Raw genomic sequence first — 18020 nt, 5'->3', positions numbered from 1 at the left:
CCAGCCAACGGCAGAGCATACATTTTCATCAGGTCCATCTGACCCCCAAACAGGTTTTGCATCACATCCAGCCAACAAATTTAATCATCAAGGTGCCCACTGTTTACTTAGAGATAAAAGGTATTTGCATGTGATTCGTTATGTAAAGGCCAGTCCAGTGCACGCTGAGATGCGTCCACAGAACACTCACTGTCAGACCATTGCAGTGAGGGTGATGCAATTAGGGAAGACTGAAAAGGAGCCTACTGGCCCTGTAGGTAAACCATGTTTGAGGTGGAGGGACAACAGAGTATTGCAAGAGAAGGTAATGGTGTGAGCTGATGTGTATCTGGCTCGTCTGTGTGGGTGGCCTGGGGAGCAAAAGGGGGTAAGGGTTTTCCAAGTCTGATGCATCGGATACCTCCAGGGATGGTCCACTTGATCTTTCTACCATTTGAGGCGTCCCATTAGCTGTGCCTTAGAAGTTCCATCATCTGACAGGGATCCTGTGGCAGGAGAGCTGCACTCACCCCTGCACTATCCAAGACACACATGGATGGGCACAGTCCCTTCCCTGCTGTGTTCTCCCCCACCCCCATCCTTAGGCAGGTCAGGGGCTTTGAGGGACGATGGAAAATACATTCAATGAATTCAGCAAGAAATCCAGTAATCCATTAGCAAGTGTCCACTCCAGGGCCAGAGACTGAGATGGAAGAGACTGAAAGAAAAAGAGGAAAGGAGGGGCAGAGAGAGAGGAGCTAGAGCAACTGGGTCAGCATTCCTGATTTGGACATTGACTCAGACTCCAGGAATGCCAAGGGAGCGGGGTGGGCAGCCACCAGAGCCAGGTTGGGATCCTGTTGGCACCAGAAGATGTAGAGACAGGAGACACAGCAGGATGAGGGCCTTGGGCTGCTGCACACCTAGACTTACCTTCAAACCACAGGCAGAAACAGGTGTCTCTCACCCTGTGGACAAGTGTAGGTCCCAAGCCCTCAAGCCCATGGCACACCTTCAAGAGGATCATCACAGGTTCCCACCTGCCTGAACCATCCCAATCCTCCACCAGAGAGAGAGGGACAGACTCCCGGGACTCAAATGGGGACATCCGTACACATATTGGCCACTCTCCCGGAACCACCCACAAACCCCGTATCCCTACCCTCCCAGCTAGCTGGCTGCAACTGCCCTTTCTAACTCTAGCACCACCCCTGACTGAAATTGGTACAAGGAAGAAAGGTAAGCTCAACCCACCTCTATTTTCCTTCTTTTGGCATCTGACAAAGATGAGAGAGGCCCTCAGAGGAGGAACCCACTTCCTACCCCCCAGTGCCCCACATTGCTCCAAGCCACCCCTCCCCGCACACACACACAGCAGGGTCCTTCCTGCTTGTCCTCAGAGATCTAGAAGGCGGCCCAGGACCAGATATCAAGATTCCAGGTTGCTCCAGTCCTCTCCACCCTGCCCCCAGGCTGCTGGGCTGGAGCAGCTGAGCCGGTGGACCCCTCCCTCCCAGCTGCCTGACACCCAGAGAGAAACTGATATGGGAGGGCAGGATGCCAGGGGCCAGGCCCAGAATAGTGCTGCCCAGCCACAGCGGCCAGCACTTGCTCTGCGTAGGCCCAGCTGGCCCCATGGAGCCCGAGCTGGAGCACTCACTACGCACGGTACAGGGGTCCCAGGGAGGCCGTGAGGGGGGAATACACCACACTGTGTGAATGTGTGCGCGTATGCGGGTGTGTGTGTGTGTGTGTGTGTGTGTGTGTGTGTGTGTGTGTGTTTGACCTGGATTTCCTCAGTATAGAGCATGTGGGTGTCTGTGTGTATATATTCGTTGTGTAAGTCAGTGTACCTGGGAATGGTTGCATTTGTTTGTTTCTGAGTGTGTATTAGTATTTGTGTATTTGTGTATGGGTATGTGTGTTTATGTGTGTTTGTGGGGTGAGTGTTTATATGTTTATATGTGTATGTGTTTGTGAGGTGCATGTGTATATGTGTTTACGTGTGCACCATGGGAAGGGAAGGACCTGTGCTCCAGAACGTAGGGCATTCTCCCACCCCTTCAGACATTCTTCTCCCCACAGACCCCATCCTGGAGCAGCCTTGTGGGTTCTCAGCACCAAGGTAGGTGGGCAGTCCCCTCCTGGTGGGCCCAGTCTCTTTTCTCTGGGCCCCCAATCTCTCCCACTCCACTAGCCTGGCTTTGGTCTTCCTCCCCTTTTCTTTGTTTTGTTCCTCTTGGTTTCTTCTTCCTTTTCTTCACCTGCTCCTTCCTCTTTCAAATGACGAGAAGGTGGACCTATAGTCTGAAGACGTAGGCCCTGGTTCTGACTTTACCCCTTACTAGCTGTGTGATTTGTGGCAAATTGTTTAACCTCTCTAACCTTGCTATGAGGTTTGGATGAGAAATGTTGGAGAAAAGCCCTTTGAAAGCTTGCAAATATTAAACATTACTATTATAATATTTTAATTGATCCTGTTATGCTTTTCCCTATTAACCAAACAGGCCCCCTTCCCTCTTCCAGAGATGAGCGTCCTGGAGCAAGGAGATAGCACTTCTTGGCCGTCACCTGCCATGACCACCAGGTCAGAAAGAAGCCGTAGGAAGCGGAGGGCCAAGGCCTCAAGATGGACAAGGCAGGAAGCTGTGGAGGAAGATGACCTCCCAGGCCTGGGGGAAGGTGAGGCCAAGACCAGTTCTAGGGAGAATGGGGGCGGGGTGCACGCAGTGTGAAGCCCCAGAGCCTGGGGCCTGGGTTTTGTCCTTGATTCTTCCAAAACACAGAGTTGGGCGCAACCCTCGTCTTGCAGCCTCAGTCTCCCCACATGGAAGAGAACTACCACATTGCAGAGCCAGGGACTCAACATGGGTTATTCGGGACAGAAACTATGTCATGTGACTCCCTGAGACTCAGCTTTCTCATCTGCAAAATGGGGCCCCCAACATCCAGGCTTCCCAAGGCTGCTCTGAGGGTAAACTGAGACAGCACATAATAAGGCATTTTGGATGATGGAATTACTGTCCTCTCCCCCTCAAACAGGTCCCCAATCCAGGCCAGCTGCTGAGTTCATTGGGCTGGAGTCCACATTCCCCAAGGCCACACCCTTGGCCCAGGCTGCTCCCTGGGACATCCTCCCCTCTGAGTGCGCAGTCTCAGCCACCGGCTCCAGCAAAGAGTTCCCAGCCACAGTAGCTTGCAGGTCTGAGCTCAGCCTGGTGGGAGAGAGGCCTGCCAGGTGCCCATCCCCGCAGGCCCCGTTACCCAAGCAGGGCTTGGACGATGAACTGCAGAAGCCGGGAGCCCAGGTCTACATGCACTTCATGCAGAGGCACACCTGCTACGATGCCATGGCAACCAGCTCCAAGCTGGTCATCTTCGACACCGCGCTGGAGGTGAGGCCACGGCTCTGCTCACCTCCATCCTCATGGGGCTGCACCACCACTCACACACTCCAGGATACCTAGCCAGGCCAGGCCTCCCAGCGTGTCCCCTTCCAAGCTCCTTCTTAGCACCCTGGAGACCAGTGTGGGGAGGGCTGCTCCTCTCTGTGAGCAACCCCTAACTGTCATCACAGCTCTGCCACTTAGTATCTTGGGGTCTTGGGTCAGCCACGTGACCTCTCTCATCTCTACAATGGGGGTAGGAATGCAAAGGACTCCTAGGACAACCCAGGATAGGTTGGAACACTTTGCAAACCCTGAAGGATGTGGAAGATATTCCAGAATGGCTTAGGACACAGAGGAGGGGACTTTCATACCAGATAAATAAGATGAGCTCTGGCCCCTGTTCTTCCTTTGGCTGAGCTACAAAATGCCTATAATTCCATTCATATCATCACGTGTAGTAAAACAGTGTTTCCCAAAGCAGGGCATATGTGTCGTCCACAGGACATGATTTGATTCTAGGGACTTGTGAATAGATATATTTATATTAGTAGCTTTGTATTTATTTTAATATGTATTAGAAATACAACCAGCATGTTTAGATAGCATTGCTTAGGTAAGGCCAAAATGAGTCCATGTAAAATTTATTTAGATAAAAGTATTTTGTAAATCTACAAAATAATTATACCTCTAGTACTTATATTAGCAAAATTATACCGTGTGTGTCTGTGCTCACATGACTTCTGAGTGGGAACACAGTTGTTTTCACACCCTGGTGCGTGGTGAGGGGATCACCCCAGTGCCTCTGGCCGCCAGCAGCCTTATCTCTGTAACAAACATCCCTGACAGGGATTATGAGAAAGGCAGGCTAGCTGGTGTGGAGGGGGACCTGTGAGAAGGGAACCCTGGTCGGGACAGGGTACCACCGGGGACAGTGAGAGACTCACCTTGGCTTCTCCCTGACCCTCAGATCAAGAAGGCCTTCTTCGCCCTGGTGGCCAATGGTGTCCGGGCCGCACCTCTGTGGGACAGCAAGAAGCAGAGCTTTGTGGGTGAGGAGGGCTTGGAGGCAGAGGGCTGGGGAAGGGTCCCTCAGAGGAGGGACCTTGTGTGGTGGTTCTGCATTTAATTTTCCCATCTGGGGAGGAGTGACCAGCTGACCTCTCTAGCTTTATTGCCCCAGGGTCCCAGGTCATAAGTGCTAGGTAGAAAAAGGGAAAAGGGAAAGGAAGAACGTGGGAGAATAGAAAAGGATGAGGGGGGAGGAGAGAAATTGGAGAAGAAAGGGAGAACCCCATTCCTCAGGCACAGGAGGGGCTGTTCTACTCCCCTCCTCCCACAACTCCCACTGCTGTCTCAGTACTAGGACATTGGAGGGCCCAAGAGGGGAGTCTGGCCCCTCACCCTGCCTCCCACCACAAGGCCCCAGGCTGATGCCCCAATACCCCACCCCCACCCCACAGGGATGCTGACCATCACAGACTTCATCTTGGTGCTGCATCGCTATTACAGGTCCCCCCTGGTGAGGAATGGGCTGCGAGTCCAGTGGGCACCCATCTGGGCTGGGTGGTGGGGAGTTCAGGGAGCCTGGTGCCCCAGGGGCTTGTGTCTGACTTCTGAAGGCCTGTCTATGTCTCTAGGTCCAGATCTATGAGATTGAAGAACATAAGATTGAGACCTGGAGGGGTGAGCGGCCCGAGGGGACCTGGAAAGGGGCTGAGGGTGTGGGTGTGGGACCAAGGAGCGTGGGAGAGGATAGGCTGTGGGGATTTCCTGGACGAAGCAGAGGAAGGGTGACAGGGAGCCTAGGGGGCCTGAGGGAGGGGATGCACTGGTGGGCTATGTGGTAAGGCAGGTGAGCCGGTTCCCTTGGCCTGACTCAGCTTTTTCTTCAGAGATCTACCTTCAAGGCTGCATCAAGCCTCTGGTCTCCATCTCTCCCAATGACAGGTAAGCATCCCAACCACCCACCTGAGCCTCCTTGCTCTACACAGTCCCCTTCCCCACCCCTCAGTTCTGAACACACCTCTCATCCTGGGAGGCCCACAAGGCAGCCTCAGCACCTGACCTCCCGTCTAGGGAGCTGGGATGCAGGGTCTCTCTCCCCAGGCTGCCTCAGGCTCACTGTTCCCACCCCTCAGCCTATTTGAAGCCGTCTACACCCTCATCAAGAACCGGATACACCGCCTGCCTGTCCTGGACCCGGTATCAGGCGACGTGCTCCACATCATCACACACAAGCGGCTACTCAAGTTCCTGCACATCTTTGTGAGCCTAGGGGTGACCTGATCATTGGGAAGGGGGCAACTGGGAGCCCTGGAGGCTGCTCACCCTGATGGCACCACCTGTCCCCAACCCAATCAGGGCGATCTGCTGCCCCGGCCCTCATTCCTCTACCGAACCATCCGAGATTTGGGCATCGGCACATTCCGAGACTTGGCTGTGGTGCTTGAAACAGCACCCATCCTGACCGCACTGGATATCTTTGTGGACCGGCATGTGTCTGCACTGCCTGTGATCAACGAAGATGGTACTCACGCCAGGATAGGACTTGGGGGTGCAGGGGCCCATGAGGGGCAGAGGTCTATGTGGCATCCGCTCAGGGCCCAGGGTAGAGTCTGGGTTAGAAGTCTCTGCCTGCTTTGAGCCTTGGATCAGTTACTTAGCCTCTCTGTGCCTCAGTTTCCTCATGTATAAAGTGGGCATCTTAACAACACCCATCTTCTGACTTCAAAGGACTATTTTATTTTTTTATTTTTTAACATATTTTTATTGACTTCAGAGAGGAAGGGAGAGGGAAGAGAAAGAAATATCAATGATGAATCATTGCTTGGCTGCCTTCTGCACACCCCCTACTGGGGATCAAGCCCACAATCTGGGAATGTGCCCTTGACTGGAATTGAACCTGGGACTCTTCAGTCCACAGGCCGATGCTCTATCCACTGAGCCAAACCGGCTAGGGCCAAAGGATGATTTTAAAGGTTTATGTGCCATCAAATGAACATAATGAGAGGAAATAGTAGATAAGGTTTTTCATTTTAATTAACCCTAAAATGGACCATGGGACCTTGTCAGACCTCAATTTCTTACTCTGAAAAAGGGTCAGAGAAATTACAAGACCACTTCTTTGGTAAACCATGGTTATAAATTATTTAAAAGTTAAAATTGCCACAATGAAGCTACATATCAAGAAGTATTCTAATTTATTTTTTTATTATGAAAAATTTCAAATGCATGAAAATGGTAGAAAACCCTGTATAATGAATCCCACATAACCATTGCATAGATTGACAGTTAACATATTGCCATAATCAGTTCTTTCCTTTTGCTGAAGTAATTTAAAATAAAATTATAGACATTATGTCATTTCACACCTAAACATTTCAGTTTGCATCTCTTAAAATATTTCCTCTATCACCTAACAAAACTATAAATAATTTATTAATGTTATCTAATATCCAATTCTAATTCTCATTTCCCTATTTTCCCCAAGAACAAATACATACAGTTGATTTGTTCAAACCAGGATCAATTAAGGCCTATATTTTTCTCTTTTTGTCCTTTAAATCTTTTAACTCAAAACAGTTCCCTCCCCACTTAATTTTTATGATATTGATGATGAAAAGCCTGAGTCAGTTGTCCTATAGAGTGTTCCATCCACCCCCAGCTCTGCCTGTTTGCTTCCTACAGGTGGCCTTTACCTGGTCCTCTATTCCTGTTTCCTGTAAACCAGAAATTAGATTTAAGGTTCTATCAGATCCAGGCTAGAATATTTCATAGGTGACTCGACGTGCTCATATTGTGTCAGGAGGCATGATGGCAGGTTGTCTGTCTCTGTGATGCTGTGTGATCTTGGTCCAGATAGTGGCCACCTGATGCTTCATGATAAAGCTAGTAGTCTAAGGGTGGGTGGGGTGGGTATCGAGGAGTTTATTCCAAAAGCCCAGCCCAAGCCCTCGCACAGCATCCTGGTTCTGATCTGAACCTCTTCCCTGTCTCTTTCTCTCCCCACCCACCACTCCTGCAGGTCAGGTCGTGGGCCTCTACTCCCGCTTCGATGTGATCGTAAGTGTCTGTGGGGAATGGAGGGGAGCTGGAGCTGAGGGTGCTGCAGGGAGGCTGTGGGTGTGAGAATCACAGGCATCTGTGGAACAGGGGGACCTTTTTGAGTGTGTAGCAGATATCCACTGGGCTAGAGCCTGGTTGAAGGGGTGACTAAGAGCGATACTTCCCTCCCTGCCCAGCACCTGGCTGCCCAGCATACCTACAACCACCTAGATATGAGTGTGGGAGAAGCACTGAGGCAGAGGACGCTGTGTCTGGAGGGAGTCCTTTCCTGCCAGCCCAAAGAGAACTTGGGGGAAGTCATCGACCGGATTGTCCGGGAGCAGGTACCCCATGCCCTTCATACATGCTTCTAACACATATGGTCCAATCCTTCTCATGAACTGCTCCAGCTCTTCCTACACATCAAGCACCTGCCCTGTCCTCCTATTTCATGGCCAAGCTTTTGGTGTCCATACGGGTCTGCAGCTGGTCCTATCCATTGGCCCATGTTCCATGGGCCACAGCCATCTGATCACACAGAGAGGTCAGAACCTTAACTGGTTTCTAAGAGGCACTCTCTTGCTCTCCCAGTTATGACCAGTTGTTGCCCCTGATTCTTGATGCCAACCTCACTGGTGCCAGAGCTTCATGGCCCTGCCCCCTTATCCAACCTCTGTGGACCCACAGGTACACCGGTTGGTGCTAGTGGATGAGAACCAGCATCTCCTGGGCGTGGTGTCCCTATCCGACATCCTTCAGGCACTGGTGCTCAGCCCTGCTGGCATTGAGGCCCTCAGTGCCTGAGAATATCTGAGTCCTCATTCCCAGACCGCCTTCCACAACCGGAGCCAATGAAGGGAGCCGGGCGTCGGCCTTCATCTTCCCCCACCCCCATTAGCTGGTTCGACTCTGGTTCAGGTAGGCTCTACCCTGGGCTTTTGGGCTCAGCATCAGCCCCTTGGTCTTTCTGGTCTCCCAGATCTCAGATTGAGGCACCCTGAGGATGGAAGTGGCCCAACTCATAGCTGAGTAGCCCTGTGAAAACTATGAGTGTCAGGACTCACCATGGGGCCACCACTTTGTTCCATTCTTTTTTTAAATATATTTTTATTGATTTCAGAGAGGAAGGGAGAGGGAGAGAGAGATAGAAACATCAATGATGAGAGAATCATTGATTGGCTGCTTCCTGCATGCCCCCTACTGGGGACTGAGCCTGCAATCGGATATATGACTTGACTGGAAATTGAACTGTGATCTCCTGGTTCATAGGTCGATGCTCAACCACTGAGCCACATCAGCCGGGCATTTTGTTCCATTCTTTAGTTGAGGTCCTAGAGCCCCTCATAAGAGGGGTGCACTGGGGCCAAGGTAAAGACAAGGGCAGTGTGATGTGATGTCAGGCACTCTGAGGAGATTAACCTGCCCGCTCACAAATCAATTCCCACCTGCTTGAAATTCCATTACTGGAAGGAAGCAAGTTAATAAACATTTGTTGAATGAATGGAATTTCCCTGCTCAGTGAGAATTAAGGCTAAAAGGAGGGAGTTTCTAAATACTCATCTCAGTAAATTCGACGTGATCTCAGACTTTTTCCTGGGAGTGTGTTTGCTAAGGGTTGGCATAAGGTTGGGACGAAAATTTCGCCTACTTGGCAGTGAATGGCAAGACTGAGGTTCCCCAATTGGAAAGACAACCTCCTCTCCGAGGCCATTTAGTCACCATCTTCTTCTCTTTTCCTCACAGGCTTCTCCAGCCCTCCCTAAATGCCCTTGCCCTGACTATGCTCCCAGAAGCCCTCGGGAATGCCCAGTGCACTATGGGATGATGCAGCTGAGTCAAGCCTAGAGGTCCCTGAACCAGAGGCACTGGGATTGCCCTAAGGCCCACTGCTCCCTGTCCACCCACATCACCTTCCCCCACCTGGGTCATGACTGGCCCCAGTGGGGCCGCGAGCCCTCAGCCTCTGGGTATAGTCAGGGGCTCTGGATTCTTCGGAGCTCCTGAGAGTCCCAGCTCTTCTTCCCCCGGGATAACCTCTGACCTCCTACTCCCCCTGCATTGTCGTTTCAGGACTGCTGGGGGCACCATGGAGCAGCAGTTATTTGTAGAGCTGCCTGTTAGAGTGGCCCTCCCTCCATTCTCTTCCTCAGCTCTCACTTGCAAACAGTGTTCTAGGTTCCCAGTGATGGCCCTGTATTCAGATCACTGACGATGAACAACAGAGAAAACAAAAACAAAAAGAACAACCCATAAATTTAGGTTTTATACGTTTCGCTCAGAAAATGCTACAGTCATTTGATCTTGTGGCAAGATCCCTGCACTTTCTGAATTCGAAGACACAGAAGGAAAATCTGTAATTGGCCAACACTGCAAGTGGCGTTTCTTTTGTGCACAGAGTGTTATTCAACCAAAATGTCTTTTTCATCTTTTATTTATAGCAAAACCATAAAGAAAATATTAGTCACTTACATAGTAGCTACAACTCACACCATAAACTCTATTCTGCAAAAAACATAACTTTATTTTTCTAACACTGAATGTAATTTCTATTATGAAGCCCCATTTACCAGGTGGTAGAAATTAATCTCAGTCAGTTTTGGGTTCCCCTTCCAACTTTTCTTGGGGTTAAGTTCGGTGATGGGGGAAGGCTTTCAATAGTATAAGAATTTGTTCCTCAGTCTTCTTCAACCATCCACGTCAGCTCCTGCTAAAATATCCCCATTCCATCTGGTTGTCACTTGGTTGGTCATAGGTGGGCATGGCCCCTGGTTGGTGCCCCCTCACTCCTTACCATGCAGCCTCATTGGGCCTGCCTGCTCTTGGGGCATAAGAACATCCTAGCTCCTGGCCCTGCACCCTCTGGGCTTTAGGAAGCTCTGTGGGGCTGTACCAAGCCCATCTGCTGAGATGCACAGCAAGTGGCCTGTTCTACTCTGAGACGTACAGTTTTCCCAGACTTTACCCAGGAAATATGGGGCCCAGGGCTCTTCTACCCTTTCCTCTCCAAACTTCTCTGGAAGTCATTCTTCCCCCTCCCTTCAGACACAGCTCCTTCTCAGGGACTCCAGAAGCGCCCACCCTCTTTGCTTCCCCAAACCTCACAGTCTGTGGGAAAGAGAAGGCATTTTTCTCCAACCCATCATATATTCTTCCAGATCCACTGTGTGTGTCTTGAGTTTCTGCCAATATATCTAAAGTTTGCCCCCACCCCATTTGCCTCACAGAGCAACATGATGGGTCAGGTAGTAAATGAAGGCATTTTCTCAGACTCTCAGCTTCTGTTTCTGATTTTGCTCTGCTCTGGCCCTACCTGGGAAGGTCTCAGGCTCAAGTGGAAGGATAGGAGGGGGTGCTTGCTCACTCAAGAGACAGTGTCCTGGGGGGCTGCCTCTAGCTGCGCTGGCTCCAGGGAAAGCGCAGAAGGTCAGTCTTTGGGTGGTGCCCTGGGTTGCTCAGCATGAGCAGACCTTCAGAGGCCACAGCACAGGCTTTAGGTGAAAGGGCAGCCCAAGGAAGGCGGTCTTCCGCCTTCAGAGCAGATATGTCGGCCCACCTGGGCCCACCATCCGAGGTCCAGCAGTTCACCCGCCTGGGGAGAACGTTCTTTCAGTCAAAGGTACTTTTGCTGTGCTGAGTGCACGTTTACTCAGTTATCCTCAATCCTATTGTTCTTTCCTTACAGTCAGGTTGGGTGGGTTATCAAGGAGCCTCACTGTGACATCCTTCACTGTGACTTCTGGGGACAGCCCAGAGTCCCTGAGACCCCAGATGCTGGAAGTGTGCCTCGTCACTGGCCACTGATGGACGTTGTGCCAAACCTCAAACCAGAGCTGGTGTTTTTCACCCCCCAGAGAGAATAGTGCAAAGGAAAGAGCTCATGCTATTACATCACATCCATCCTGTCAAAGAAACTTACATTAGACAAGTCTTGTCCGGGCATTGTGCTGGAATTTTAACCGTCAGAGGCCATTTTCAAGCCCCCAAGACAAGCAAAAGAACTTCATGTGCACATCTGGTGTATGTGCATTGTTCTGCAGGTATATTATATTTCTATAAAAAACATAAAAATTAGCCTGGCCAGTGTTGCTCAGTGGTTGAGCATCGGCCCACGAACCAGGAGGTCATGGTTTGATTCTCAGTCAGGATACATGCCTGGGTTGCAGGCTCCATCCCCAGTAAGGGGCTTGCAGGAGGCAACCAATTGATGATTCTCATCATTGTTGTTTCTATCCCCCTCTCCCTCTCCCTGAAATCAATAAAAACGTATTTTTAAAAAATGTTATAACCTTATAAAAATTAAATTTAAAAAAAGAACCTCTAGTACAAAGAGAAAACTTCTTTGGCCATGTTGTATTTTGTTTTACTCTGTTCGGGGTAGAAGTTTCTGATTATTTTCTTCCCAGTGCTATGTCTGAGGGCAAGGTTTTGTAGTTGTGCTAATAGCTCTTCAGCTCTTATGTCTTGTGGGATACGACGTTCACTTGTCACGGATGGCAAGGCTTTTTGGGGGGAGCCTCTGAAGCTGTGCCTACTTCAGTAGCCTGCTTAGCTCTTGTTTGGGCTCTGCATTTCCGATTTCCGATTGGAGGTTGGACTTTAAGTCCTATAGGTCCTGCACAGCAGAACAGTGCCGCCTCAGAATTTCCTGTGGTGCCTCTAGAGGTACTGCTTCCATCGGCAGCTATTTCTACCAACTCATCTCCATAGATTTCTTTCAATTGAGATACAATTCAGATACCATTTAAATTCATTCTTTCAAAGTGTACAATTTAGTGGTATTTAATACATTCACAAAGTTGTGCAACCATCATCACTATCTAATTTCAGACCATATTCATCATTCAAAAGAAACTCCATATTCATTAACAATCTCTTCTCACTCTCCCTTCCCCTTGGCTTCTGGCAACTACTATACTAATCTACTTTTTGTCCCTATGGATTTGCCTATTCTGGACATTTCATGTAAATAGAATAATACAAGATGTGGTCTTTTCCAAATATATGGTGACAGAAGATGATTTCACTTTGGGTGATGGGCACACAAGGCAATATATAGATCATGTATTATAGCTATCTACACTTGAAACCTGTGTGATCTTATTAACCAATATCACCCCAATAAATTTAATAAAAATATGTGGTCTTTTGTGTCTGGTTTCCTTTATTGACATAATGTTTTCAAGGTTTGTCCATGATGTGGCATGAATCAGTACATCATTCCTTTTTTATGGCTGAATAATATTCTATCTATGGATATACAAGATCTTCATAGATTTTAATGGGGAATTAGCCTATATGTTCATTAACTGAGCTGTAGATCATGAACGTTGACCCTCTTGGGTATATGCTACAAAACCCCACTTCCAAGCCACATCACACCAACATTCCCCCACCCATATGCCAGCACTAAGGGGTTCATGTTGCTTGGACAGCTCACCTTTGGTGGTCTGAAGGAACAACACACTGGGAAAGGCAGAAGTCTGCTTTGGTTGGCATTGTGACAGGGATCCTGGCACCCTCTGAGCCCAGCCCCAATCCTCTGCATTTATAAGGAGCTCTCACAGGTGAACCCCTACACAGGTAGGGTTGAGATCCACATCTTTATAATCTGGAATTCCTTCCAGTTATCTCCAGGTTTCTCTTCTTAATATGGAAAGTTCATATCCATCCCTGTCCTTCCATTTCCTTCCTCTAATTCCAGTCTCTGCTCATTAAATAAACATTTATTAATCACCTCCTAAGTGCTAGACACAGAGTTAGACACTGGGATCCAAACTGAAAGGAGCTTGATCTGTGCCCTCCACGGAGTTCACAGCTGGATGGGGAGACAGTCATGTCTACAAGGTGAACAAACTGAGGGCTCAGTTCTGTAAGAGGAGGCAGATAGGGGAAAGCACAAAAGGCAGTGCTCACAATCACCCAGAGAGGTCAGGGAAAGCTTTGCAGAGGCGTGACATTTGAGGTGAGTCCTAAGGAAAAGCAAGTTCTCTGGGATTACATGACAGTAGGTGAAGACATGGTTCGAAGGAGAGGGGATATTAAGTACAAAGTATTGAGACCGAAAGAGCATAAGGTGCTCAGGAAAATACAAAGAATTTGGGCTCAGCTGTGGCAAGAGTATCTGGGTTGGGAGGGGAAGGAGAGAGTATGGAGGGTAGGGTGCCAGGACATGAGTCTTCTAAACCCACTAAGGAGCTTGAAATTTGCCTGAGTGCTAAGGGTGTGTGTGTGTTGTTGTTGTTGTTGTTGTTGTTGTTGTTTTGGGGGGGGGGACACTGAAGGATTTTAATCAGGACAATTATGTGTTTTTTAATGAGTTCAAACTCAAATCCCCACAGACATAAGAAATTTGACTCTTGTTCTCTATGACTCAGCAGACATTTACAACTGGGACTGGGACTCTGTGAAGTTGGGACTCACTGAGTCCTCAGGCTTGCGATATGGTACATTGGATCTCAATGCAAAACTGCTTTCCTTCTAGTTGGCGTTCTATACTAAAGAGGCTTGAAAGCTAAAAATAATAATCCCCAGACTCCCTTGCAGCTAGAGTTCCAAGTGGGACTTAGGCTCCACCTCTCAGATGTATATGAGAGTGATTTGTAAGGTGGTTGTGAGGCAGAGGCCATGCTTCTGCTGCCTCTGATCTTTCTGGAAGCATTAGCAGAGGTCCAAGTCCTAGGACCAACAGTTGTAGTGAGAGCTTCCCAACTCTCATCCTCATGAGTGTGGCTAATGTGGTGCTCCCCAGGCTGGTCAGTGCCTTGGTGATGTCCTAGAAGTCACTCCTGTAGACCTAGCCTAGAGTTCTTCCAAAAATTTGTATAGCACCTTGTAGTGTATATATCTAAGAAGTTTCTGCTCAAAAGAGGGTGCTATTCTCAGTGTCTAGGAGTATCTCTGCAGCTCCTGCTCAGGTGGGGCCTCAACCAATTCCAGGTGAAGCCAAGGCCTGTCTGGGAGGTCTGGGAAAGCATATGGTGTTCTCAATTTCCATGGGGGGAGGTGGTTTTGCCTCCCACCAAGATTCCTAAGTGGGGAGAGAGCATTTCCTAAACACAGAAAGGGGTTCAGATGCTGAATCATCAAAAAGAATGACCAAGGACTCCAATTATCAATAAAAGTCCCTTTATTCTATATTTCCCCAAGGAAAGCAATGTAACAAGGGGATGGCCTTTTATCTAAGAGGGAGATGAGCACATGATAAAAGTAGCAAAATCTCAGGGTTTTATAGGAAGTGCACTGAGTTTCTCCAACCTTTGGTATCTGGCAGCCCACTTTGCTCCTCCTCATCTGAGCCACAGCAATGATCAGAAATCGCTGTGACAGGGCCAGGGTCTCCAGGGCAAGCCCCAGGATGGCAGAAGCCCAGCTCAGCAGGGTCTCTGCAGGAAACGCAGGCCCACATTCTTATTAGGAACCAGGACAATGCGGGCCACACTCTTCACCTCCCCTGTCTCAGGGGCCAGGACCACCTTGTACTGCTGCATCAGCTAGGAGGTAAAATGCGTATGGGGTGGTTAAAGTCTGTGATCTTCATCTACTGCCCTCCTTCACATGCTCCCACTCTGTGCCTCCCTTCCTCTCTTCCCCAACGCCTTCTTTACCCCTCCCTGGACCACATACCACCTGCCTCTCCCCACTCACCCTTGCCAGCAGCAGTTGCATCTCCAGCTCTGCAATCCTGCGACCCAGGCAACCCCGGACCCCATAGCCGAAGGGCACAGAGCCAAATGGGTGTTGGACCCCGAGTGTGTCAGGCTGACTCTTCTTCAGCCAGCGATGGGGTTGGAAGCTTTCCGGCTCAGGGAAGATGCTAGGGTCCCGGGACACCACATAGTGGCAGAGCACAAACTGGGTCTTTAGAGGAAGAATGGGCAGCACATCAGCTTAGGGTTATGGGGCACCCCTGGGAACCCCAGATCTCTAGCTCCACTCACATTCTTGGGGAAGAGGAAACCACCAACTTCAATTTCTTTTTCCACGATTACCCGGGAATTTATGGGGACCACAGGGTAGAGACTGTAGGGAAAAGAAAATGCAGGCCTGCTCTGGATCCAAGAAGGGACAGAGTGCTCACCCCTTCAATCCTACCTCTCCGGTCCCCCAGGCCCTTCCTCCCATCCCACCCCTGGCCCTACCCTCAGCCCACTAGGCCCCACTTCCCACTCCTGTCTCTGAGTCATCCCACACACAGACCCTGTGTTCCCGAAAACAGCAGCTTACCGCAGGGTCTCCTTCAGCACAGCTTTGAGCAGGGGCATGTGAGCAAAGTCCTTGTGTTGGGGTGCCTGCCCAGCTGGCACCACACCTACCACTTCTTCATGCAAGGCCTTCTGGATCTCTGGGTTCTTTGAAAGATGGTACAGGGCCCACGTCAGGGTGTTGGATGTCTAGGAAATAGAGTGAGAGATGAAATGAAGAGTGATTTCTAGGAAAGAAGCCAGTTAGGTAGTGGGAGAGTGGGTGAATGGGTGATGCAAAATGCAGGAGAAAAACGAATTTCCCATAAGTATGGAAGGATGAGAGGGTTCATGGGACCCTCCACACTAAGCATGATTCAACAGTGGGATGAGGACCAATGATGTAGGATCACACTCTAACAACACAGGAGGCTGTAATGTAGAGAAACCCGACATGACAAAAGGACCGAAAGGACATCCAACAAAGAAGGATCTTGGTGGACAAGCTTTCAACTCGCCATTAAATTACAGCACGAGAGAGTTGATTTAGATGTGAGATGAAACTCCCAGCTGTCAGCAAGGCTCCAAGGGGATGGGATCCCACTACAAAAGGACAATTCCCTGCCCACCTCTCCTGGGCTGAACGACACCCCCCTCCCTATTTTCCTTCTAGCTCTACATCCATGTTACAGAAAGAGAAGCAGGTACCTGGAGGGACGAAGGTCAGGTGAGGGATAGTGGGGAATTGGATCAGGATGGGAGCCCCGATCTCCTCGCTGGCCCCCCTCACGCACCGTGTCTACTCCAGCCATGAGCAGCTCAGGGAGGCTGCCCATGGCCTCCTGAGGACTGAGCTGTCCACTGGTCAACAGGAAGTGCAGGTAGCCAGATATCTGGACCCCTTCTGGCCCTCCTGTCTGCAGTTGGGCCTCTATCTCTTTGAGTTTCTGATCAATCAGTTTCTTCCCTACAAGGACAATGGACAACAGGGGAGGGCAAGGTCAAAAGTCATGCTCTCCATGAACCAAGCGCCACTCCGACAGCTGGCATTATGAGGGAGAAGATCCTGGGAGAGATTGCTAATTCCTAGTCCCTGGGACCTACCCCCAACTTCATTTCCTGGGTTCCTCACCAAAAGAGAAGATGGTGTTCCAGCCATCCAGGTATCGCTTCCAGAAGGGCAGCAGGGGACGGGTCCACTTGGGGAGGAAGGTGGCATAGAGCGAGTTCTGGAACATGAGCCCGACAGATCTGACGAAGGCCGCAGTGTCCTGGGGGATGGAGCTCTCCAGGCAGCCAATACGTTTCTCAAACAGGATGTAGCAAATAGCTGGCAGTGCACAAAGACCAACACAGGAGGCGGTGCCATGGCACACAGAACCCAGGGGGCTTTGAGGAGGGCAAGCACAACCTCCCCGTGACCAATGCCCACCCAGCCCCTCTCCCCACATAGGTACCTTCCAAGGCAAAGTAGTAGAAAAGGTGAGCCATGTCAGGCACCTGATCCCCAGAGACACTCTCTGCCCGAATCTGGTTCAGTCGAGCCATGAAGCTGTCAATCACTTCATTCAGAGCATCCGTGTAGAGCGCAGCCTCAGCTGGCTTCAGCATCCGCTGGTTCAGAACCTGGCGCAGCTGGTACCAGTGATGTCCTTGCCTGTGGGGAACAAAGGAGCAGCACCAATGTGAGTATCTAATGGGGGTTAAATTAGAAGGCATCTTCCCACCATGAGACCACTATGGAGTCTAGGAAAATCTCATTTTGAGGTTGAAAATGATACAATCACCGAACTTTCAAATGATGGACTCTTTGAATCACAAAACTTTAGAATCTCACTACAGCAGAGTGGAAGTGGTTAAGGTGGGCATCTAGAACCAGACTGCCTAGGTAGGGGCAAATCCCAGGTATAATGATTACTGGCTGAGTGACCTTAGGCAGGCTGAACTGAACACCTTTGTGCCTCAGTTCCCCCTTCTGTAAAATGGGGATAATAAGAGTGTCTATTATAGTAGGGTTGTTTAGATAATTAACGCACTTAGATTAATTAGTGCCTGGCACATGGCGAATGCTTACTGATTGTTAACTATGATTATCTTAGAATTATATAACTCCAGAACCTTCTGTACGTGAAATGTGGGGGTGATGTAGTGGTACAGTCCTTCTGTGTGGAAGATGAGGAATGAAGGAGGAGACAATTAGGGTTCCAGGGTTCTCAGATTCTGGACCTTCATGCTCTTCTTGGCTCAGCAGGCCAAAGGGACAGGGAACCCCACTAGGCTGATGCTCCAAACCCTCTTGCCACAGCCATCCAGTAGGTGGTTTGGTCCCCACTCTGGTTAGGCAGGGATGCTCACGTTGTTGGGTGCACACTTCCTATGGGGGTGCTTAATGTTCAGGGGCTGCCCCACCCTCAGATATTCCCCAAAC

At 49.8% G+C, this 18020-nt stretch overlaps 2 protein-coding genes across 6 annotated transcripts in view; one reads left to right on the top strand and one right to left on the bottom strand.

Moving 5' to 3' along the window:
* Window positions 1–1523: 1523 nt before the first annotated feature.
* On the top strand, window positions 1524–8216 carry PRKAG3 (protein kinase AMP-activated non-catalytic subunit gamma 3; the record flags this gene model as incomplete). Of its 3 annotated transcripts, XM_079782553.1 has the most annotated exons (13): window positions 1615–1647; window positions 2065–2104; window positions 2506–2661; window positions 3022–3374; window positions 4336–4417; window positions 4829–4887; window positions 5006–5051; window positions 5261–5315; window positions 5507–5633; window positions 5730–5895; window positions 7393–7430; window positions 7610–7756; window positions 8100–8216. In XM_079782553.1, 13 exons carry the CDS (start codon window positions 1615–1617, stop codon window positions 8214–8216), a joined length of 1419 nt encoding a protein of 472 aa, XP_079638679.1. The 3 variants fall into 3 exon arrangements, with proteins under 3 accessions (XP_079638678.1, XP_079638679.1, XP_079638680.1); XM_079782552.1 differs by lacking the exon at window positions 2065–2104 and having other exon boundaries at window positions 1524–1647; XM_079782554.1 differs by lacking the exon at window positions 1615–1647 and having other exon boundaries at window positions 2028–2104; window positions 2487–2661.
* Window positions 8217–14537: 6321 nt separating this feature from the next.
* The window catches only part of CYP27A1 (cytochrome P450 family 27 subfamily A member 1), a 34510-nt gene continuing 31027 nt past the window's right edge, over window positions 14538–18020 (bottom strand). For all 3 annotated transcript variants that reach the window (XM_079782542.1, XM_079782544.1, XM_079782543.1), the window contains 7 exons: window positions 17050–17249; window positions 16725–16922; window positions 16387–16559; window positions 15636–15802; window positions 15350–15431; window positions 15057–15269; window positions 14538–14902 (listed from right to left, as the gene is read on the bottom strand). In XM_079782542.1, coding sequence (XP_079638668.1) covers window positions 14783–14902; window positions 15057–15269; window positions 15350–15431; window positions 15636–15802; window positions 16387–16559; window positions 16725–16922; window positions 17050–17249 — 1153 coding nt within the window. In that variant the 3' untranslated portion in view covers window positions 14538–14782. The remainder of the gene's footprint in view (window positions 14903–15056; window positions 15270–15349; window positions 15432–15635; window positions 15803–16386; window positions 16560–16724; window positions 16923–17049; window positions 17250–18020) is intronic.

The sequence above is a fragment of the Cnephaeus nilssonii genome (genome assembly GCF_951640355.1).
Source record: "Cnephaeus nilssonii genome assembly, chromosome: 10".
Taxonomy (NCBI): domain Eukaryota; kingdom Metazoa; phylum Chordata; class Mammalia; order Chiroptera; family Vespertilionidae; genus Cnephaeus; species Cnephaeus nilssonii.
Note: the sequence above shows the minus strand (reverse complement) of the source record. Positions and strands in the feature narration are given on the sequence as shown.